Below are 23872 nucleotides of genomic sequence, written 5' to 3'. Positions count from 1 at the left end.
ATTCTCCTTTCATTGCAGAAATTCTATTTACGTTTATCCTTTGGAAAGAAGCTATTACTAGTTTTCAGTAAGGCAACCAAAATAGTCTGAGCAAGGAATCATGTGAGTGATTAGCATTTCAGAAACTCCTTGTTTACTATGTTTAACCAAAAAAATGTGGTTAAAGAGACTTTTGGTATCTCTGACTTAACCCTTCTACAACAGTAGGAAAGGCTTTACAGTATAATTAGTGTATTGTAAGTAACATTATAGGATGACTTTTGAGTTTTGAGAGATGATGTTGAAATACCTTAAGTATATTTTTTTTAAATAGTGTTTCATATTTGCAGCCAGCTGTTCTTCAGATTATATTTCTGTGATAATTGTGGCTTGACTGGTCCATGGCACTGTCAAAAACCACTTAGTGAACGAAAGGGCTAACAGTGAAGTTGCTATGTGAACCAGTTATCAAATTTCCTAATTTCTTTTTGATCAAAGTATTGACTGTAACAACATCAAAGATTTAGTGGCTAGTGTTTGCTGTATAAATAGCTGGCTGGCTCCTATCAAGATCAGAGGTTCAAACTTGAAATGAATTAGCTTTTTGTAATGCTGCTTTTTGCAGGATAGAAAGGAGAACAGATATGTATAGGATAAATTTACAATGCAAGTCTCAATGTTATTATACAAAGTCCGAGAAGAGTTCTTCATACCCAACTACAGCCATCTTATTATGTACGCTTGATTCCCATTCCCAGAATTAGCAATACCCTCAGGGTAGGCATGTGGCTTTTAGGCTAGTGTGAAATGATTTTTGTTTTCTTGATATTATACAATGCAAACTGTCCACTATTTGTTGAAAATAAATCGTCTTCAGTTGAATTCTATTTGAATTCATAAAAATTGTATTTTTTTTAATCAGAGATTGTTACATGTGCCTTTTTTGACAACCTGGAAGTGTTCTTCTGATAAGCAGGTGTTGCCCTCTTCTGGCGAATGCAGTAAACTTATGAAAATATAAGGAAAGGCTGCTGAGGTTGGTTTTGTATGTGTCTGAAACTTCATTATGGTCCTTTTTTCCCCTCTTTTTTTTTTTTTTTCTGTCTGAAACAAAAGCTGAAAATTCAGGAGAATCAGCTGCAACAACCATTTCTGGTAAGAAAATTGGGACTTTACTGAGTACTGCAATGTTCATTATTTCCTGTTAGAAAAATATTCTGCTTTTATCTGAGGTAATGCACAAAAGTTGTAATGTAAATGAGTTCCAAAATATAATGTTTTCATTGTTTATTTTTTGAAGAGAAAATTAATTTCTTCATTCTACTTTGTAATGAAATAGCTTACCTTATAGGATGACTCACGGTTTGTGGCAGTGATGCTTGGGGATGAAACAGGTGCAAGCTGCTTGATCAGGAGCCTTTTGTCCAGTAACCAAAACAGCGAACAGTTCGCAGAGATGGCAGAGGAGGGACACTGTAGTGAGAGAGCTCCCTTGCATCTCCCTCCACCCCAGCAGATGTGCATATGTCATTTGATGCAGCGTGGTATACTACACACACGCACACGCACACGTGTGCACAAACACGAGACTCTAATAACTTCTGGGACCAGAGGTGTTGACCATCATCTATGAAAGCATTTTTAAAAAATGAGGAACGTAGACACACAGAAATAGCTGTGTGAAAGCCAGTTGCTTTCTTGCTTAATGTATACTGACATATTGTACTCTGGAGAAAAGAAATAATAACAGACAGAAACACAAGCTTTTGTTCTTTTGCAGATACAATCTTTCTCTGGGAATGGTTCATCTTTAACAACTGCAGCCAATTCAATATTTGTTGTAGTTTATACCAAGCCAAATAAAACAGATGAAGTCAGCACTTAGTTTTCACTCTGATTCCTCGTATTTGGCTGCTTATCTTAGTTGCCTTAGAAAATCAGTTGTCCTTGGGATTGTTACTTAAGAACCAAATATGCTTAGCTTTTACTCTTAGTATGGAATTAAGAGGGCACTTTTGAAAAGGCTCAAAATGGCTAGTCTAGTTGAAATAAATATATCAGAAAGAAAAGCTCCCTTTCCCTTTCCATGTGATGAAGTAGATTGCTTTTTTTCCTTGATATGCAACTATCTTTATGAAGAGCCCCCAACTTTTCTTTATTATACTTAAGATATTGCTTCTACTAATAACAGTGATGCTTTTAGTAAAGAAGTTTAGAAAGCATAATGGTCTTCTGTTATGAAGCTGCTCTGGCCCATTTTAAAAAAGTCGCAAAGTTGTTATGTTGGAGTGATATAAAGTGGTCCTCTAACCACTTTGTATTCCTGCGCTGACACCTAAAATATGCTTACTAAGCACATCCTTCCTGAGCAATCTTTAAATTTTCTTCTATTGTCTTAATGTAATTTTCTTTTTTTTGGTAGCTGAAAAAAAAATGCATTCTCACTCTATTTGATTACTATATGGTTACTGGCAAAAATAGCTTTTTTGGAGAGGCAGTTTGCCAAACTCAGTGTGTCATCTCTGCTCATGAGTGTTGTGAGTTCATGCAGGAGAAGGTCCTTGGGGCTAAACAGTTATTGCTATTGGATAGGCCAAATTCATCTGCATCTTCTAAGAGAATAAAACCAATAAAAGGAACTTACCTGACAAAACTCAATTGCCAGCTGTTTGTATTCAGATACTCAGATTTTTGAAATAATGTGAACATTATTTCAAATATTTGTATTGAAATAATGTGAACATTCTTAACAAGCACTGCAGTTATTCTTAAAATGGAACTTAGATAAATAATATTCAGTTCCTGTTTGAAGTTTTGCATGCTTGCTCTTTTTTCTCCAAAATTCATAGAAATAAAGTATTATATTAATAGTTTTTACTTCTTTTCTCTTTTTTCCCCCCAGAATCCTCTATTGTTACTTTTATCACCTATCCTATTAATCCTTCAGGCAAGATTTTATTAATGTTTCTCTTGTTTAGATTTAGTTAGATGTAGATTTTTTTAGATTTTTTAGATTTTATTTTTGTTTATACTGTTACTAATTTTTCTTCTTCAGATATGACTTCAGAGGAGACTATACAAACTGCAGGTGAGAATTAGCATGAAGAGAGTAAGGTCTGAACAGAGGTATTTGTTGCATTCGTGAAAGTTTGCTTTTTATTTTTTAATAATAGGGATTTGTTTAGTCCACATTCTTTTCTTACATGATCTTAAAATTTGTATTTATCTCCAATCTGTATTTTCAGTCTGCATGGGTAGGGTTTTGAAGCCCGTTTAACTGACACTGAGCTGTTAACCTTTCTTTTTTATTCAAAATATTACATTGCTTACCAAAGCCCAAACTGGGCATATTTATTTTTAGCAAATATGTAGTTTTTTGGTATATCTATAGATAGAATGTTTTCTATACTTTCTGATACTATTTAAAGTATTTTAGAGAACTAAAATGTACACCCTGTTCCTTAAAGACACTTACATGATATATGTTCTTGCAGTGAGTTGCCAAATAGGATCAGTAAAGACTCAATCAGAAGAACTTGCTACCCCTTTTTTTCCTGATGTTTGCATTTGAAAACAAGGAGTAGGTTCATCCCATATCAGTACAGATTCCTACATGTCTGTATATGAGCTACACATCATGCTGTTCTTCATAGTTGATGGAGAGAAAGACACATTTTTAGAACATGATTCGTCTTATGCTGAAGTGCCCATGTAGAACAGGTTAAATGGGAATCACACTTTAAAAGCACCACTTTCTCCACTGAATAACAGGGAGCCTAGAGTAACTGGCTTATATGGGGACATAAACATTTGATTGGATGGATCTCAGTCCGAATGCTGCTTTTTCATTTCCTGTGCTGAAAGTAACTTAATTCCCTTACAAATGGTCATGTGTTTAGACTTCTCCTGGGAAGAGAGTCTAAAGTATAAATTAGGAAACTTATTTTTGTGACATGTATTTCATAGTCTTTTTAAGTTAAAATATGAAAACCTAATTTTAAAACTTTCTTTTTAACAGAACCTCTTAACATCACTGATTATTACTCCACCATAACACCAGGTAGGATTCATATATCACCACTGATCTTCTTTTATGCTCCTCAAAATTTAAGTGTGTCTGAGTTCAGAAAGTCTGCTCCCAAATATTTTTAATAGGATCTTTTTTCTTGCTATTATGGTATGAGCAGTGTGCTTTACTTTGCATTAATCTCCAGTCTGGTAGAAGGTCTAATTCTGCAATGCTTGCCTAGGTGGCCGCATATAGAAGAGTTTGGTTATTTTGTAAGTCAGAGCAGCAGATTACCCCAAAGATGTAAGAAACAATCTCAGGGACCATGTTTACTTAAAAAAAAAAAAATCCTCATGCTTTTTAGTAGACTGAAGCAGACTGAATCCAGTCATGATGTTCTGAGGGCAGGGCCAGTCTATAGGAGTAGGCTGAATTTAATTTTTTTATTATCCATGTAGGAGCCTGGTAGACCAATTAGAATGTATTTGCACTGCATTAGTGGTAGAAGAACTGGCTTGGAGCCCTAGTGGCTAGTATAATTTGACTGTATGAATGTGACCTGCAGGAAGTTTGCAGTTATGTTATCTGATGATCTTTGGGGGCTGGAAGCACTAGTGATTTTTGATCAGTCTTTTATCCTCCACACTGCTTATCTATTTTGTGCATTTTGGTGGCATGCAGAGATCCTAAGCACACAAATGGGTGCTCTGTAAAGAAAAAGAGGCTGATGTTACTCTTTAGTTTTGTGTCACTCCTGGATTTTGTGTTGGGTTTTTATAAGTGGTGGTGTTCTTTATGTAGTTAATAATTTTGACAAATTCAGTTATTTATGAACATTTTATTTCTTTAAGAATTGTTTAAAAAAAAAAGTGATACAATTTTCATAACTATTTCACCGATAACTGCCAACACAAAAGGGAAGGCAAATTTATTTGAATCTAAATTTCTGTCTGAAAAAAGAATTTTTTCCTAATAATTTGAATATTGCCACCAGTTCACAATCTGTACCCTCTGATGGCTGTTTGTTGATGGTGATAAAATTGGTGAAGCATCAAGCTATAACAGGCAAATGTTTGTACCACAGAAAAAATAAAAAAAAAAAAAAATAAAAAAAAAGCATCTCATCTGGTACTAGCTAACAGCAGAGAAAATAGCATTTCTTTTTCCGTTAATGGAGGCCAATCTATCTGCTTATGTAAGGGAAGTTGTGCTGCCATGTTTTTATGAACAAGTGTAGGAGTTTTGTCTTGGATGCAAATATCTTTCTGGTCTTTTATTTTGATTTTATACAACAGAGCTATCTGTTTACAGTACCCTTAATTTGGGATCAGTGTTATTTCTTTGCAGTGTAGGTAGTAGTAAAAATATGGGAGCATCCAAAAGCTTGATGTAACTAACTAAAGACATGTTCTACTAGATGAGAGTATACGTTTGCTATCATCATAGTTTGAATTCTATCAGGTAGAACAGTTTTAGTTTCATGCTGTCATAAGTAGCCATAGTAGTATCCTCAGAAGTAGATAATATGCTACCTAGTGATTGAATACTGTGATATTTGAAGAGCTTATTTATGATATGCTGATTTCTGTTTTATTTGGATTTAAAAAAAAAATAGTGACCACTTGCATGTAGGTCTTCTGTGGAAACTGTTACGGAAAATTATTCAAAATTAATTAATCAAACCCAGCATGTTTCACTCTGAATACTAAGTCTTGGAAAATGTCATGGTAAGTGCCCTAGAGAAGTGAAGTCCAGACAGTATGTGAAATATTTCTAAAAGGTAAAAACCTTTACATTTAAAATATTGAAATGATTGTAAATATGTATATTTGTCAGTACTGGGTTTAACTTCAACTTTTTTGCTCTCTAGATTTCTTTTCCCCCAAAAAAACTACAGCAGAAGAAACCATTTTATGCAACATAACACATGTCTGTAATTTTTCAGGTTAGTGGTTTTCTTTTTTTCTTATAAAAAACATGTCCAACTATTTTCTGTTCCGAGTAATGAGGCAACTTTTAGTTGCTATTGTCGTGGTTTAACCCCAGCCAGCAACTAAGCACCACGCAGCCGCTCGCTCACTCCCCACCAGCGGGATGGGGGAGAGAATCGGAAGGGTAAAAGGAGAATACTCGTGGGTTGAGATAAGAACAGTTTAATAATTGAAGTAAAATGAAATAGAGCAGTTAAATAGGCAAAGCAAAAACCGTGCACGCAAACAAAACAGAACAAGGAATTCATTCGCTACTTCCCATGGTCAGGCAGGTGTTAAGCCATCTCCAGGAAAGCAGGGCTCCATCACGCGTAATGGTTACTTGGGAAGACAAACGCCATCACACCCAATGTCCCCCCTTCCTTCTTCTTCCCCCAGCTTATATACTGAGCATGACGTCATATGGTGTGGCATAGCCCTTGGGCCAGTCTGGGTCAGCCCTCCCCCCGGCTGTGCCCCCTCCCAGCTTCTTGTGCACCCGGCAGAGCAGGGGAAGCTGAAAAGTCCTTGACCAGTGTGAGCGCCACTTAGCAACTATTCAGCAACAGCTTAGCACTACTTAGCAAGAACCAAAGCATCAGTGTATCATCGACATTGTTCTCATCCTAAACCCAAAACACAGCCCCATACCGGCTACTAAGATGAAAATTAACTCTATCCCAGCTGAAACCAGGACACTATGTAAAAGCTAGCTCTGTATCACAGAATCATGGAATCGTAACAGATTTTCTTGCGATTTTAGAGAGATTTTGTATACCTCCTAAAAAATTAATATAAAATGTATTACGTATTTTTATATGAAATACAAAAGTAATGTTCAGTCTATTGTATTTTTGATCTTTGGCTTCTTATCAAAGGATACACAGTTGCAGATAAGAATTACAAACCTGAGAAAACAAGAAACTAGTATGCTTTGGTAGACACTAACGTTTGCTATATTGAGCCTAACTCTCTATCAGGAATAGGAGTTGAAATAGTGTTTAGGAGAATTATTGTAAAAGCCTGTGTGTATTTTAAAAGTGTAATGTGACAGAACAGGGAACCAAAGGAAAGTGGAAAGGGCAGTGATGTTCCCTTTATGTGTGTTAACAAAAACATAGTAAAAGAAGATTTTGTTGATACATGTTGCTGCCTTCCAAAACACTTTGATAAATGGCTTCTGTGAGAAATACTTAAGAAAATTAAGTCACTTCTGCCAAGTAGCCATATGCTGGGTACTTTATAGATTAGAAAGAGGCAGAATAAGTATCTGCCCCCACTCTATAAAGTTTCCGTCCGTACTGGTTGACACAGTAAACTGCTAGATGATTTGGATGATGTCATGTATACATTCCTGTAGAGATGTTTCTCTATAGCCTGCACTGAATGTGTGGCTGCAGGAAGAGAAGTGTCGTAGAAGTTCCTTTTTGTCTCCAAAATGGGCCTGCCAGCTCTCAAGGACTGTTGAATGATGCTCTGAATTATGGTATCCTGAAAGTTCTTTAATCCCCAAGGGAATAATTTTCAGAGTATCATTTTGCCTTTACCCACACATTTTATTCTTGTTGCGGGAGTTGGAATTTTATTAATAGTAATGTGCAGTGCAGTTTTTCTGGTTTTGGGGAGGAAAAAAAAAAAGAACTAGAAGGAATTTAGAGACAGCCAGCAAAAATAAATATACAGAAACTAATGAAGCTATTGGACTAGTTCATTTGTGGAAGTAGTAAGTGAAGAGATGGAAGAACAATTGCAAAAACAGTGAATGATCAGAAAATCTAGTGTAAGTGTTCTTATTTCCCTTCTATTGTAACACAAGACAGCGACTTTTTAAATTCTCAGATAATTTTATATCGTGGTTTAGCGTTGATTTTCTTAACTTTTTTCCTTTTGGTTTTAGTGTTCTATGTGGGCAAGGTAAAACTTCAGGCAAGTGAAGAAAGTAACACGTCAGTAAATGTAGAAATGGTAAGTGTTCACTCTTTTAAAACTTTATTGTGAGCAAGGTTGAAATGAGTTTCTTTGTCTACATTTAAAATACTGATATCCTAACATGATTCTTACTATGTTTTTTGTAGTTTTGTTTTATTTCAAATACAGTTTGCAGTACAAGTTAATATTTGCAGTGGATGAATCTACTCTCTCTCTCTTAAGCAGCTGCTTTGCAGCTAAATTTTAGAATTCCAGCTAAGTAAAATTCCTAGAGTAAGGGCCTGTATTCTCTACGTAGCCACTGAAAGGAGGGGGAAGCCCTGGGAAGTCCGGAGAGAGGAACTGCCGAATTAAGACTCTACATTTAGGCATACAAGATCTTCCCTTGGAGATTAATTTAGGCACTTTACTTTAGAAGGCGAGCATCATTAGATGGCAACAGTGTGGGCATAAATTAAGTTAGACTGCATCCTGGGAATAATTCATGTTGAGACTCTCATAAATAGGGTATCGTTCTATGCTTTTTGGCATGTGGTTAATCAGTAATTAATTTTGCAATAGGCCTACGTGACATGAGCGTGTCCACTTATACAACACAACAGAGGTTTAAGAGAATGATATCATGCAAAGCAACGACCATATAGATTATTCAGCATTGAGATAATACTATGAGGATGATAATGTTTAGTCATAGATGGAAAACCAGGGAGAAAGAAAAGGACATTAGCTTGTAAAGGACCTTGTATCTTTCTCCTACACATCGCTGTCTGCACTCAGTCTGAGGTTTCACATGCCAGTCTCTGCAAGCATGAGAGTAGTCAGCAAAATCACCACAGAGAGCTACTGCACATGGAGCATTGAGTTTGGGCAGGGGTGGACCCTTGGCAAAAGCCACCTTTGCATTGGCTTGTGTTTCAATGGTGATAATGCCTACTGAAACTGTCCTGGTGTATTAACATTATGCCTACAGCTATTAGAAAAATGGGTTTCCTGTGTCTTGAAACTCTTTTACTTTTTAGCAGAATATTTCTTAGGTAATGTCTATGCCATATATGTTAGGCGATGTTTTTATCATGGTGCTCACTGCTTGTGTGAAATGTAAAAATAACCAGTAATGGTGGCAACCAGAAGAGCATAAGAATGCAGATCTATAAAAGGCCTTTAGATAAACCTTAGTGTATCCCTGGCCCTAAGGCTACATCATATGTATTTATATCATTCCTACCATGTCTTTCACAGTTCTTCACTTCTTACTCCCAGAATTCTATGTTGTCTGTTACTTATGCCTATTATGGAGCTTTTCCCATTGCTGCACTTACAGTTAGAAAGTTTGTTCAGTGTCTGGTCTAAGCTGTCTTTGTTGCAAACTAAGCCAAATTCTTCTTTTTCCCATATGAGATATGGTGAGGTCACTATCCTCTTGCCTATATCTTTCACAAATCAGATCCTGTTATTCAGTGAGCCAGTTCCTTCCATAAGTTGTGGCAACAATGTCATGGTAAATATTTGTTGAAGTGTATTAATGAGAAAATGTCCTTTTTAACTTTGGACTTTCAGACTGTTAAAATGTGTGAAATGAACATGTTTCTTTTAAGGCTAAAAATTACGGGGTTTACTTAGCCACGGAATCTTTGTTTCTAACAGATTAATAACGTAACCATCAAGAAGCAAGTTACAAAACTAATTGCAGTTCCAGCACCTACCCCACAAGAACTGAGGTAAGTAATTTTGAATAAGGATTGAAATCTTTGTTATATTTGAAAAAGATGAAGTGAGACCTTCCATGTGGTTAGCAGACTCTTCATGTTGCATTATTCCTGCACTTTATAAATTAAAAATTTCAGGAATTGCAAGTTATTGTTTTTTAACATAAAGTTCATATTGGTTAGAATAGTCTTAGTTTTGTTTTATGTACCACTGGAGTTTGTTTTAAGAAATGGTACACTTCCTGATTTCCTTTTAGGTCCTTTAGTTTCCTTGAGGCTCAACAAGGCCCAAAGGCCTTGTTGCTTATATGCTGATGATGATAGTAGTAGTAGTAGTAGCAGCAGCAGCAGCAGTAATAATAATAATAATAACAACAACAATAACAATAATACCTGAGGACATGAGCTGTGGATTGTTGAGAATGCCAGTCTGATTACTGCTTTTCAGGAATAAATGGTTTTTATAATTTCAGGGATTTGATCTGTCTCTTAGGAAATTACTAAGAGAACTTTCATAGCTGCATGTTTTTTAATACATATTCTTGGAATCAAATCTATATTTTTATTTTGGTGTAGTTTCTTCTTTCACAGCCTTTATAAGGAGAGGTTTGAATGAGTGAATATTTACTGCTATTCCCAAAACTTACCCTGAAAATCAAAAAGATGTAATTGGCCAATAGGTCTTGTTTGTAGAAGAAATCTGTATTTCTTAGTCATTCTGTTTCTGTGGCTTTGAGTATAAATTTAGAATTCTGTTCGAAATGATTGCTTGCCAAAAGGCGACATTAAGATTTATCTTTTGCTTTCTTAAATCACTTTTACAGAAGTGGATTGATGTTAAAATATGTGATGACAGAGGTTTAAACTTAGTTTGTGAAGTGACTAATAAAAGGCAACTTTTAAAATGTTTAATCCTTTGAAAAGTGGTTTTACAATATTAGAACTGGCATGATTTTAAAAAATCACTGATCAACTGGAAAAATGTTGGTCTTTTTTTTTTCCCCTCAGTAAATGCTTGTTCTTTTCATTATACTGTTGCACGTGTCTTTAGAAACATAAGTGAAAATCCTCCATAATGGTAACTTTTTATTTTAAAGAATTTCAGAGTTCAACAAAACCTTGCAAGCAGTAAGTGAGGTAAGATTACTAATTGTTCTTACTGTTTCGAAAACTTTTTTCCAATTTATTTCTGATAATGTTGTTATCTAAGTATCAGTCCTGTTTTCTCCTGACAAAACAATTTTTCTCTATTTTCACTTGTCATTGCAGTCTTCTGTTATGGAATGCAGTGCAGAAAACCAGAGGTTTGTTGTTAATTTTTTAAATGCTCATATATTTAAAAGCTCATATATTGTCTTGTGGTATATCAAGTATGAATGGCTGTGTAACAGAAGAAAAAACCAAACTTTCTAGGAAGTGAAGTTTGAGAAACAGGCTGGAGAAATATATGTAGACTGACAAAGAAATTCTGATCCCATTGTTCTCCTAGCATTAGTGGTTTGGGGTTTTTTTAGATTTTCTTTTTTTAACCAAACTGTATTGCTTTTCATTAGTCTTCTGGTGAAGCACAGGCTTGCCTGCCATATTTCTTCTGCATCTTTGCTGAGTCACATAGCAACGTAACCACTAAGGCAATGGGACGCGGGACCACCAAACTTTCAGAGCTTGTGAATACAATGCAATCTTTATGAGGGAGTTGCTTCAGACATCCCAAGTTGCTGTTCTTCGGCTTGGGAAACCAGCCATCCTCAGGGTAGGGGAAGCCTGAGAAGGTAACCAGTTCAGAGTTCAGAAGCCATAGGGTATCAGAATGGCAAGGCTGCTCCACAGAGCTATCAGCCTGGAAACACTATATTCTAAAACAAAATGTGGAACTTAATTTCCCCAAATATTTGAATTTGTGGTTTATTTTCCTGAGTCAGGATGAAAGAAAAGTCCAAAACACTGAAATAGTAATAGACAGAAAGTCAGATTGCACCTTCATGTCATATACTGACAGTAGTTAGGGTACTCTTTTCATTCTTGTTAGCTGGAAAGAAGCTTCACTTCATCTTTTATGTGTTGCCTTTTCATTCACCTGTGTGTTTGAGTTTGCTGAACGTGAAGAATTCTTACTGTAGGTTTGCTAGTTCAGGCAGGGTTTCACGTCATCGAACCATAATTCTAAATGTATAGTTACATGCTTAAGTGGGTCATTTAAGTTCTCTCTAAAGTCAAGAGGGAGAACACTGGCTTTCCCCAGGTGATGGAGATTTCATATACACTGACATAGCCACCTAGGACACTTGCTAGTTGCTCTCTGGAGTTTCTTTACAGTAACAGTGGAGATTACATTATTATCTTCACAAAATTATCAACTCTTTAATGGCTAGCATTAATTAGGGAGGACCCCATTTAAGAATCCACAGTGTCTGTAGAGAAAAGAGAAAATAAGGTGCCACAAACCGATGTACTACTCTTGCTTTTAGCCTGGCATAGTGTTTTATGTGCATTACAAATATCCCTAAATCTGAAAGAGCATAGGAAAAATGTGCTTTCACACTTAGCATTTGTGTTAATGTGCTTTCACACTTAGCATTTGATGTTAGTTTCATGCATTGTAAAGATGAGGCAGATGCGTTTCTTGAGTCTAAAGCTTTTTCTTCTCCTTATAGTATATACTGCAATTTCATAATAAAGCTGGCTGAGAGAGAGAATATAAGCAGTTTAACAGACAAAGCAGAAATAAGCCAACTTCGTAAGTTATGCTTTAAACGCAATCTCATCACAGTTACCTTTTAAGATTAAATTTTATATCTTTACAGGTGACCTCCAAGTAGCTAAAAGAAAAGATTGATAGTTACTTTTAGATAAAAGTAATTTTTTGTTGAACAATATAAATACATCAAATAAATAGATGCAGCCTTCTGATTTTTGGGTGGGGAGGGGGAAGATAGAAATATGTTTAAAAAAACTGGTATAAATTTGCTGACTACATTAATAAAGCAGACCTTGAACGGATTAGGTGTAAAATCACTTGAGAATATAAATGTGTTACTGAAATGGTGATCTGAATTGAAAAGTTTATAAAATAGCCAAGCTTTCTTAGTGATATTGTGATAGTAGGGAGTGGTGACTCATAGCATCCGTCCCTTTGTTTCAAAAGATGCAGCTTTGCATTTTGATTTGTTTACAATAACAAAAAGAGAAATCTACTTGTCAGGCATCAAGCAAAAATCTGGGGGTATTGCAGTATTCTGACTGGTCAAGATCTGTTTTGCAAATGTCATTTCAGAAAAAAACTCAAAATCCATTATGCAATATGCACTACTGTTTAAAAAACATAAACCACACACTTATTTGAATATCCTGCTTAACAGTATTAGCAATTTTTATGCTTCAGGATAAACTAGGTTAATGCTTCTTTGTCATCTCAGAACAGTGCTGCTGTTCATCACTGAAGTATTGTTCCTTGACTGCTGAAGAATTACAAATGTAGTAAGTATAAATATAAAATTTGACTTGCTTATTTCCTACATTTCCTAATGCATTAATAGAGTCAACTTCCATGTTGCAGTGTAATAGCTAGGAAGGACTCCACGAGAACAGTGTGACAGGCATTTTCCTGTATAGCTCCCTTCCCATACCTCCCTCTTCCCCTCCCCTCCCTTCTCTTCCCTTCCCTTTCTTTTTTTTTTTTTTTCTTTTTTTTTCTTTTTTTTCCCCTTTTTTTTTTCCCTGATGCAGATAGCTTTTGTGTTCAGCATCAGGTCACCTCCAGAATAGGCAGCAAAGACAGTAGGAGTATTTATGGACTTGCTAGTTAACAATTACAGCAAAATAGAATGTAAGAACCCTCAAAATGTTATGATATTCATATTTATTACTAGAGCATGAAACAGCCAATCGGATTGATTTTAAAATATACATTATTAGTAGTATGTCTATATCATTCATATATATTCCCCTATTATGACTAATTTTCTTTAAAATATACACAATGTTAAATTTAACATATATTTCTGTGCTCTTTTCTTTTTTTTACAGTACTATACAAATGCCACATTATACTATATGGGTTCCTTTCCCTCGTTCTCCTTCTGTCCCTAAAAAGACTTCCCGCAAATCTAAGGCTTTTATTTCCCCCACTATGCTTTCTACCAAACAAAGCCTCACAATTAGACCATTGATCCCACCATTCACAGAAATTTCTTTTTCTGGAACTCTCCCCACATCTCCCACTACAAATCCTCTCTCTGAAACTTCTGCCACATCTACTGCTGAAACTTCTGTGTCTTCCACCAGTGTTACCACTACACTTTCCTCTTCTGAGTCTCTTGCTCAACCTACCATGCCAACTTTTCCTTCCATAGCTTCTAATAAATCTGTGACTACTTCCACACCTGCAACAAAATCTGTCACTAATGCTGCTTTCTCAATTAAATCTGACTCTGCATATCTTAGCAAGCCTATTACAATAATTTCTCCTTCTATAGGTTTCACTAAACATTCTGCAGTTTCTTCTTCTGAACTTCCCTCCAAACCTCCAATAGCAATTCCCCCCTTTGAGACTACCACCAAATCTGTTGTACAAATTCATCCTGCTACAGATTCGACCCAACCTATTTCTGGTAACAAAAATGCTACTACAGCACCTATTCTTCCCCTTACTCCTTTCACAATAACTTTGACCCCTACTGTTAGTCCTGTCAACCATTCTGTCTCAGCTTCTCATCCTCGTTCTCCTGCTGATGGCCATGGTAGCCTGCCTAATGGGAGCACAGGTAAATACGACAAGTAAAATGATTTTTTTTTTTTATTTGAATGCCATATACTGAATTTGCTTTTAAACTTCATTAAACAAGATTATATATCTAAGCTGTGACCTTCCGATTACTGTGAAAAGCCTGAGACAACTCTCATAAGGTATATACTTATTTTAAAATACGTTCTGATGCCTTTGGCCATGATGAGTGATACCTCGCCCTACAAGTTGGTTGGTAACTGTGATAGATAGGTACTGTGCTAAGTTCCCAACAGGTACCTTTGGCAGAAAAAATTAAGTCACAGAGCCAGGTAGCTATTTTGTTTTACTAAGCTAGTATTTAAAATATTGCAAATCAATGTTGGATCTTCCTTAAAATATTGTTATTGATTAGGAATATTGTTAGTGGCTATGTATTTCCTATGAAGATTGTATGCATCTTCACAAGCTTCGTTTCAAATTGCTGATCTTATCTTGATTTTATTCTACTTTCAGGCATCCAGTGGCTAAAAATCCAAAATAATAGATTTATTTAACATCACTAATGGTCTGATGTGAGAAACTTTGTAATCAATAAAAAGTGGAATTAATGCTGACCATTTGAAACCTTGCTTTATGTTTTCATAATATTTAAAGTATTGCTACCTGCAAAGTAGCTGATAGGGAAAAAAAGGCATTCTGTCTCACATAACATGTTGTGATAAGGTTTGTTGGTCAAGAGAACTGCTTAATTTTTCTGCTTCTCAAAGCTTACTTCATTTCTTGAGCACAACGTTTAAATAAATGCATAGCTTTTCTTTTGTCACAGGAAAGACACTATCAGCTACCACACACCCGACTTCTGTATATACCACCATTAATATCACCACAGCTGAGCAAATCTTGTCCAAAATAGAAGATGATTTAGCAGCTGGAAAAGTAGAGCCAAAAGATGTAGAAAGAATGGTTAGTGAGGTTAGCAAAGTCCTGACTGCTTCTCAACAATTACCACCCCGAATTTCGAACAGGTAGGTCATTCTGGCAATAGATTAAAGGTGTGTTGTATTGACTGTCTTGATAAATTGACTTCAGCAAGTTTCATTTTTTCATAATAATAATCCAAAAGAATATTTCTTGTTCTTTCATATTCCTTAATGTACAAAATGAAGGGAGTATCATTCTAGTGTTACCAGCTCTACTATAATATAATGACGTGGAAAACAGTATTTTTTTGTGTTGACACCATAATAAGTGAGCAGAATCAACCATATTTTACACTACACTTGGAGTGCTGCTCCATAACCAAAACTTGCCTGAGAATTTTGGGTGTATGTGCTTGGTAATACTAAGTATCTCTTTTTCTTAACAGAATTATAAAACTGGTGGATTATATTGGCTTAAAACTGAACTTTTCAGCAACGTCTGCTGATTTTGCCTCCCCTTCCTTGGCTCTGGCAGTTGTCAAAACCAATAGCATCCGCTCCAACCAAATGTCTTTTGCTGTCCAGGATTCAGCTGATCTTCAGGTTAAACATTGATAATTCTAAATACTTACAAATTCTGAAACATTTATTTTAAAGTATTTATGTTTTTATATTTATATGTAACATGAGTTTGTTCTGTGTTTATGTCACAATTTCAGGACCTTTTGTTCATGTTAGTCTCAGAGAAAAAACACTTTGTTTTTGAAGCCCTCTATAGTTTTTCCTTTCATTTTCTATTATGGTGTAAATAAGCAACAGACTTAGGAGAAACTGGCATTTGACTAATAAGCTGTTAGAGAGGGTACAGCCAGAACACTGGAATGGACAGAGTGCTTGGCAGAATAACTTTGCCTCAAAAACCCTGAATCATGAGTCACTTAATCACCCACCCTGACAGTGCTGAAATTTGTCAAGGAGTGTTGCCAGATGGCTTCATCTGTTAGAAGGATATTAATTGCAGAGGATTCCAAGAAAGAACTATTATGTTGCTTGGATAATGACATTCATACATTTGTGGCTCTTGACTAGTTGGTCTCGCCAAGAAAGAAGTGCTTAGAAAGTTTGGATCTACTTTGTCTCACTCAAAAACTCCCTCCTGGTTGAGGAAATAATAATTTGGACAATACCAGCCTTGGAGGCTTAAGCAAGGAGAGATGGAAAGTTCTGGACAAATTTTGGCACATTCTGTCCTCTCAGAGAAGGAAATAGCTTAATCTAGCATGAGTCACAAGTAGTACTGGAACGGTTCTATGATACTGAAAATGACGTGAAATGTTAACATTTGAGTTCTTTTCTATTTTCTTAGCAATATGTGGTGCGTGAATGTGAGGTGACTAGGAGGTGGTAGTGCTAAAAACCAGATATTTGCTAAGTAATGATTTTTCTGGAAATCTCATGGCCCTGGCAATGAAATGCAGAGAATTTTCAGCAAGTATCATCTAGTTCAAATTGGAGCAACAGGAATGCTTTTGTGGAATTGATTCGGGATGTCTTTGGTGGCTGTCTAAACCAGTGATCTCCAAAGCAGGGTGTGAGTACCTCAGGGTGTGCACACGACAGTCCATTGAGGTGCGGGAAGAAAATATGATTAATAAATAAGAAATATATTTTTAAAAAATGTTTAATCTTTATCTCATCCTGTTAAAATTTCTGGGTCTGTGTATGTTTTATAACGTGCATAATATATTAGTACAGTAGTAAATGCATATAACTTGCAAATAGATATATTTTGGACTGCGTGCTCAAAAAATTTTTAAGGGGTGCATGATCAAAAAAGTTTGGAGACCACTGGTCTAAACAGGAGAGTTAAACCATATTGTTAGGGCACTGTGGAGAGCTCACACTGTTATTTCTATTACAACCATTCTTTGAATACACAGATAATTTCTTTCTTTTGTTCTGCTGATGTTTCACATGTCTCAGGAAGTCTGAGATGATGGTATTTGTATGTAAGGTGACTAATGTGTGACAAGAAAATGTTAGAGATTTTGTACTAAACAAAGCTCTCTGTCCTCTATGTACAGCACTGAAAACTGGGTGAAAGTTCAGATCTTTTTTTTTATAATGTTAGATCACTAAGCTCTTGAGATATCTGAATTGTAGCTTATCCAGTTTGTCATTTTTGCCAGATGATCATAAAGTTAGGGTTTATGTTCTTAGGTTCTGCTTAACCTACTGTACTTAAAAACCTATTGACAAGTAATGGCTATTTACAGTTTTTCTGAATTCTGACATATTTCATATGGGGTATAAAAATTCTTTGCCTTGGCAGGCTTCCGTGCTCTGAAATGTTAATCTCCCTACACAGTTACGTAGACCTACCCAGGTTGTTGCTCTTCAACTTTTTCAAATCAATATTATCCACCACAGTGATGTGTTCTGTCCCTGTAAGCAAATGTATAAAGCCAGAGTATTTTCAATGGTAGGCAGACCTGAAATGAGTTGCATCCTTTTCAGGCCTGCATATGATATTTATTCATTGGAGCAGGAGAAGCATGAGAGAGCAGCAGTGAGTTCCTGACAGGGATTGCACAGATACATATTTCTAAGTTCTAAACTGAAAATAAGTCTTAATTTAATTTTTCTCTAGTGACTGAAATGAAGCATAATCCTTGCATTTGTTTTTCAGATCTCTCTAGGCATTAATGCAATTCATGATTTAAATAATCTCGGATCAATTACACTTCCTTCATCACTGATGACAAATTTACCCCCTGAAGAGTTGGACTTGGCTTCTAGAATTATATTCAACTTCTTTAAAAAGACCACTGTGTTCCAGGTATCTTTTTGATCCTCTGTTCATAAGGGTTTTAAACTAAAGCCTAGAGCAAAATAAAATACGAATGGACGTTTTTCCCCAAAAACACATTTCAAAACTTCATGATTTAAAAAGTGATTGTTTTTGTCCAGTGCTCACTCTGCATAATAACTGAGCTTGTGAGTGCTGTATTCTGCTATTGTTTTCTTTAAGATTTTAAAATCTGATTATTTTTTGTCATTCCAGGATCTGTCCTTGAAGAATGCATCTTTAATCAGCAATGTCATATCATCAAGTGTTGCTAACCTCACAATTAGCAACTTAAAGGCAAATGTTACTGTCACTTTACAGAATATCAAACCTAATCAGGTATGATTTACATTTTGGCAGACTTAAAGTACGATTTTGTTGACTCCATTGGAGTTGTTGTAGATGACATACTGTACTAAGAATACAGATCGGTTGGTTCTGCTTTACTAGTGTGGACATTTCATCTCCATCTGGACTTCAAAAATTACTCATCTTTGCTTATTTATCACTGGTATAAATTTTTGTTCTCAAATGGTTTCAGGTAATTTTGCTCTATCACTCTATCCATCCAGTTTTTATTTTTTCTACTGACCCTTCTGTTTTATTCTTCAAAGAATAAAAACTCCTAGATGAAAGTCTGACAGTGGGGTTTGCTGCGGAGATGCTGCAATCACGACATTTGTAGGTGCTGCATGACCAGAAAGCGATAGAAGTCTTTTTTCTTAGGGGGAATGTTGTTTCTTAAACTGGAACACAGGATTGTGTCATCTGGAAGTATTAGGGCTCAGACGCAGCATCTCTTTCCTAAATGAGCATCAAGGATTAAAATCTTCTATCCCATATCTTAAAAGAGTTTTAAATACTAAAATATTATAAACTGAAAAACGTAGAGATTCCACTAATGTACCTGAAGCTTTTTTCTAGATCTGGCTTAGTGTAGTCTTTACTTATATTTTTATAATTCTGAGTTTTGAGATATAACTGTAGAAGTATTGGTATTCATAGCAGTATAGTGTATTACTGCTACTATTTTTAGGATTTTGCGGGAGGGATCTATATGTAAATTTTTAACATAGTGATATAAAGTGATCAAATGTTTGCAAATGAAAAAGAGTTTTTCCTTTTGTGTGTGGTCATTTTCTTGGTAGTTAAAAAATCAGGAAGGATGAGAAATCCCAAGAATTTGTATAGTGTGGGAAGACAATGGAACAGCATTCATAATGTTCTACCAGGAACAGAATCTTAGCATAAGCATAAGAGCTAGCTCCTGTATGGTGACTTCAAATTTGTTCAGCATATTTTCACATATTGCAATACTAATCTATTCTATGCACCTAAATTCATTTTATGTTCATGTAAAACAGGTATATTTGCTGTATACAGTATTTAATCTTGCCTGCATTTTGTAGAAAATTCATAAATTACTTGATCATAAACTCATAGTTTAGTAAAATATCTTTTTTTTTTTTTTTTTTTTTTTCACCTCCCAAACAGGATAATTCAACAGTTAGATGTGTTTTTTGGGACTTTAATAAAAATGGTAAGTACTTGATATCACCCAAGATATCATGCTGTTTAGCTATTTTAACTCATGTTAATATAAATAAAGGGTTTTATGAATAACAAAGCTGTTTTCTCTAACAGGTGGACATGGAGGCTGGTCATACGAAGGTTGCATAGTGAAAGAAAGTAGAGTAAATGAAACAGTCTGTTCATGCAACCACCTCACAAGCTTTGCAGTGTTGATGGTAAGTATTTAAAAAATTATGCAATCTTACCCTAATTCAAGAAAACATTTAAGCATCTATTATCTTAAGCAAATGAAGATTTGGTAAGCACGTGCCACCTATGAAATAATACTCGGGTTCTATTCACTTCAGTGTTAGCACATACAGCCATAAAATTAGTCACGTGCTTGTTGAATGGGGACCCATGAATCATAGAATCATAGAATCATTAAGGTTGGAAAAGACCCTTAAGATCATCGAGTCCAACCGTTAACCTAGCACTGCCAAGTCCACCACTAAACCATGTTCTGGAGCACCGCATCTACCCATCTTTTAAATACCTCCAGGGATGGAGACTCAACCACTTCCCTGGGCAGCCTGTTCCAATACCTGACCACCCTTTCAGTGAAGAAGTTTTTCCTAATATCCAACCTAAACTTCCCCTGGTGCAGCTTGAGGCCGTTTCCTCTCATCCTGTCGCTTGTTATTAGGGAGAAGAGACCGATCCCCACCTCGCTACAACCTCCTTTCAGGCAGTTGTAGAGAGCAAGAAGGTCTCCCCTCAGCCTCCTCTTCTCCAGGCTAAACAACCCCAGCTCCCTCAGCCGCTCCTCATAAGACTTGTGCTCTAGACCCTTCACCAACTTCCTTGCCCTTCTTTGGACACGCTCCAGCACCTCGATGTCCTTCTTGTAGCGAGGCCCAAAACTGAACACAGTATTTGAGGTGCGACCTCACCAGTGCCATTGAAGTAAAAAATTCCTTAATTGCTTATTAAACTGCAGCTTTTACATTTAGGCAGTTGTTTATATTGTAGGAAATAAAAATTAGGATAAATCAAATTTAAAACAGGTTTTTAATCAAATGAGATTTCACAATTAGAATCATAGAATCATAGAATATCTCAAGTTGGAGGGGACCCATAAGGATCATCAAGTCCAACTCCCTGCTCCTCGCAGGACTAGATTGGCTTTTCTGTTTTTCGGTTAACATTTTATAAGATCCATGATGAAAAGAACTGTTTCCTTATTTTTTTTTGTAATTGCAGAGGGAAAGGTGCATTTGGGTTTTTTTTTTGATCTTTTCCGATTTAATAAACATGTTCTCTGAAATTAACTTCTGTTTCTATTTTAGAACTTGTATGGAAATACTCCTTTGAATCCCACACAAGAATTGGTACTGACTTTTATATCCTACATAGGCTGTGGCCTCTCTGCAATTTTTCTTTCTATTACTCTTGTGACCTACATAGCCTTTGAGTAAGTACCTGTTCAGCTAAACTCCCATTATTCTTCAATTATGATTGCTTGTAGCCTTCACTGCAAATTCTTTTCAATAGTTGTGGATTCTGTCTCCGTTAATAATGCACAAATTTGTCCAGTGTACCAGGAAGGTGTTGATTCAGTCTTCAGGAATGTTCATCTTGCAGACAAGTGGATTAATCATGAGGCTCAATGCAGTAAGAAGTGAAGAAGTAGCACTCTTAAATATTTTATAATGGACTAATATAATAGAACTGTGAAGGAACGTGTTTAACGTACAACATATATAGAGCAGTGCAGAATAATAGCATTTTTAAACACATTTGTATTCTTTGTTGTTTGTTGGAACATTTTCTTACATTTGAGCTTTAACTATTGAATCCTCCATGCTATGTTTTGGAAATCCTCCTCAAAGTTATTTGGCACACGTTTATTCTCTCATTATCCTGTCAGCAAGAACTTACTTGTCTCTATCAAGGTTTTAGAAGCCCAGTCAAAAGCCTAATCTAGCTTAGCAATAAAGAACAGTCACATTTTGGTTTTTGGAAGTACTGTAACAAGAAGTCCAACATACAATGTAAAAAAAAAAATCATGGTACTAAACTCTAAGAATCCAAGTTATAGTTTGCATTTATGTAACCTTATTATAACAAACTTTATTCAGACAGAGCCTTAATTTGGAAATCTTTTGTAAATTACTCTGTCCATGTATAAATGCAATATATGAAGCATTATATATGAATGAAAATATATAAATATTTTTTTTCTTGGCATTTGTGCATGAAGGACGACAAGAGAGGAAGTAAGCCAGGGATCCATGGACAACCAATGTCATCTCACTAATTTGCTTTTTTAGGAAAATCCGGAGAGACTACCCCTCCAAAATCCTTATTCAGCTGTGTGCTGCATTACTTCTACTCAACTTAGTTTTCCTCCTTGACTCGTGGATCGCACTGTATGATACACAAGGCCTGTGCATTGCAGTTGCAGTATTTCTTCACTATTTCCTCTTGGTTTCCTTCACCTGGATGGGCCTAGAAGCTTTCCACATGTATCTGGCCCTTGTGAAAGTCTTTAATACCTACGTACGGAAATACATTCTTAAATTTTGCATTGTTGGTTGGGGTATGTATTTTTATTGTTTTTTTTTTTTTTCCTTTTGGATGCTAAATAGATAAATCCTCTTATAAATTATTTCAGTGAATGTGACACAGTTCAGAAATGAAAATGAAGCAGTCACTAAATGTTGTGACCTTGCAGTGACCAGGTACTCATTATCAGTAAACCTGATCCTATATATTCCACCTTTCTGAGATAAGGAACTCCCCCCCTAACTTCAGAACTGAGGCTGTTGTAATGCAAATTGATAATGAATTTTCCTTGTGCAAGTACAATAGAACCAATTTTGAATGTGCATACTTCCATTTCCATTTACCAGATGGATGGTGTCAGTTCTGTTTGGAAAATAAATGCTAATAAGTATATATATTCCATTTCTGGGACAATGCTGTTGCTAATAAAAAGCAGCAAAACAGATCTAACTGGGTAAAGGGTGAAGAGATTCTGGACCTGATTATCCTCTCTGGCCACTTATGTAAACATGAGTGAAGGCACTAAAATCAACAGGCTTGTTTTCTTAAGAAAACAGATGTAAGAAAGAAAATCGGGTATCCTGTATTTGATGTTTTAAATCAGTTTGATGAGGGATGGTATTTGTTGCCGTATTCAGAAAGGTTTGGAGCTAGCTGGGGAGAAGAACTCTTGTTTCTTTGCAAGTTACACTCCGGAGCAGTTTGAATGCTCCAGTTTTTAGATTCTTTCAGACAGCTAGCAGTCAACAGAATTTAACAAATTTCAGAAACAGGTTGTAGATTTCACAGAAAATTACAGTAATTTCAAGTCATCATAATACTGTCTTTGTCATGATTTTCACTTATGTGTTTGCCTGTAATCTTTTAGGGTTACCAGCAGTAGTTGTGTCCATTGTGTTGGCAGTATCACCAGATAATTATGGACTTATAACCACTGGAAAGGTTTCAGTAAACAGACTTGACGAATTGTGAGTTAAAGGGAGGTGTTTTTTTAGGGGTGGGTGGGAGGGAGGTCCTACAAAATTGGTTTTCTTTAAAGTAAAGGTGGGGAATGGAAGGAAGCAATGGGAGAGCTTTGAAGTGGTATAGCTCTACAGTATGCCATGTGTTTCGTGGTTACTGCCTATATGAAAGCTCTTACCCTTTGGCCGATAAAGTACTTTTTACTAAAGAGGCAAAAATGGTTTGCAACAAACTACACCTTTATCTCATGTTTGTTTTACTTAACTTCTGTTTCTGATAATGGTTGACAGACTGTTCTTGTGTTCTAGCTGCTGGATTAAAAATAGAATTGTCTTCTATATTACCGCTGTGGGATACTTTTGCCTGATATTCCTGATCAATATCAGCATGTTCATTGTTGTGCTGATCCAGCTCTGTCGTATCAAAAAGAAAAAACAACTTGGTGCTCAAAGAAAAACCAGTATTCAAGACCTTAGGAGTGTTGCTGGCCTCACATTCTTGTTGGGAATTACTTGGGGATTTGCTTTCTTCACAGTAAATGAGGTATTTACTTACCTCTTTACCATTTTCAACACTTTGCAAGGTAAGTTTGTCCTTCATGTGACAGCCCATTGCGTACAACATAATGAACAAAACATTTGGAAATGGCATTTTCTTGATTCAGCAATAAAGATGTAATTTTGATACGTGCTTTAACATGTTAATTAAATTACAGATGATACTGCTTTACTGTAATCTTAAA

At 35.8% G+C, this 23872-nt stretch overlaps 1 protein-coding gene across 1 annotated transcript in view; it reads left to right on the top strand.

Moving 5' to 3' along the window:
* Nucleotides 1–23872, top strand: part of ADGRG2 (adhesion G protein-coupled receptor G2) — a gene marked incomplete at both ends in the record, with an annotated part of 50350 nt that overhangs the window by 18510 nt on the left and 7968 nt on the right. Inside the window, 22 exons of the mRNA XM_082333611.1 lie at nt 1096–1134; nt 2882–2926; nt 3035–3067; nt 3998–4039; nt 5886–5933; nt 7856–7923; nt 9532–9605; nt 10691–10730; nt 10863–10897; nt 12248–12330; nt 13010–13070; nt 13620–14356; nt 15146–15344; nt 15686–15842; nt 17929–18078; nt 18304–18426; nt 19582–19627; nt 19732–19835; nt 20949–21073; nt 21933–22201; nt 23036–23135; nt 23439–23713. Of these exons, the coding sequence (XP_082189737.1) occupies nt 1096–1134; nt 2882–2926; nt 3035–3067; nt 3998–4039; nt 5886–5933; nt 7856–7923; nt 9532–9605; nt 10691–10730; nt 10863–10897; nt 12248–12330; nt 13010–13070; nt 13620–14356; nt 15146–15344; nt 15686–15842; nt 17929–18078; nt 18304–18426; nt 19582–19627; nt 19732–19835; nt 20949–21073; nt 21933–22201; nt 23036–23135; nt 23439–23713 (2853 nt within the window). The remainder of the gene's footprint in view (nt 1–1095; nt 1135–2881; nt 2927–3034; nt 3068–3997; nt 4040–5885; nt 5934–7855; nt 7924–9531; nt 9606–10690; nt 10731–10862; nt 10898–12247; nt 12331–13009; nt 13071–13619; nt 14357–15145; nt 15345–15685; nt 15843–17928; nt 18079–18303; nt 18427–19581; nt 19628–19731; nt 19836–20948; nt 21074–21932; nt 22202–23035; nt 23136–23438; nt 23714–23872) is intronic.

This window comes from Platalea leucorodia (assembly GCF_965183815.1).
Source record: "Platalea leucorodia genome assembly, chromosome: 2".
Taxonomy (NCBI): domain Eukaryota; kingdom Metazoa; phylum Chordata; class Aves; order Pelecaniformes; family Threskiornithidae; genus Platalea; species Platalea leucorodia.
Note: the sequence above shows the minus strand (reverse complement) of the source record. Positions and strands in the feature narration are given on the sequence as shown.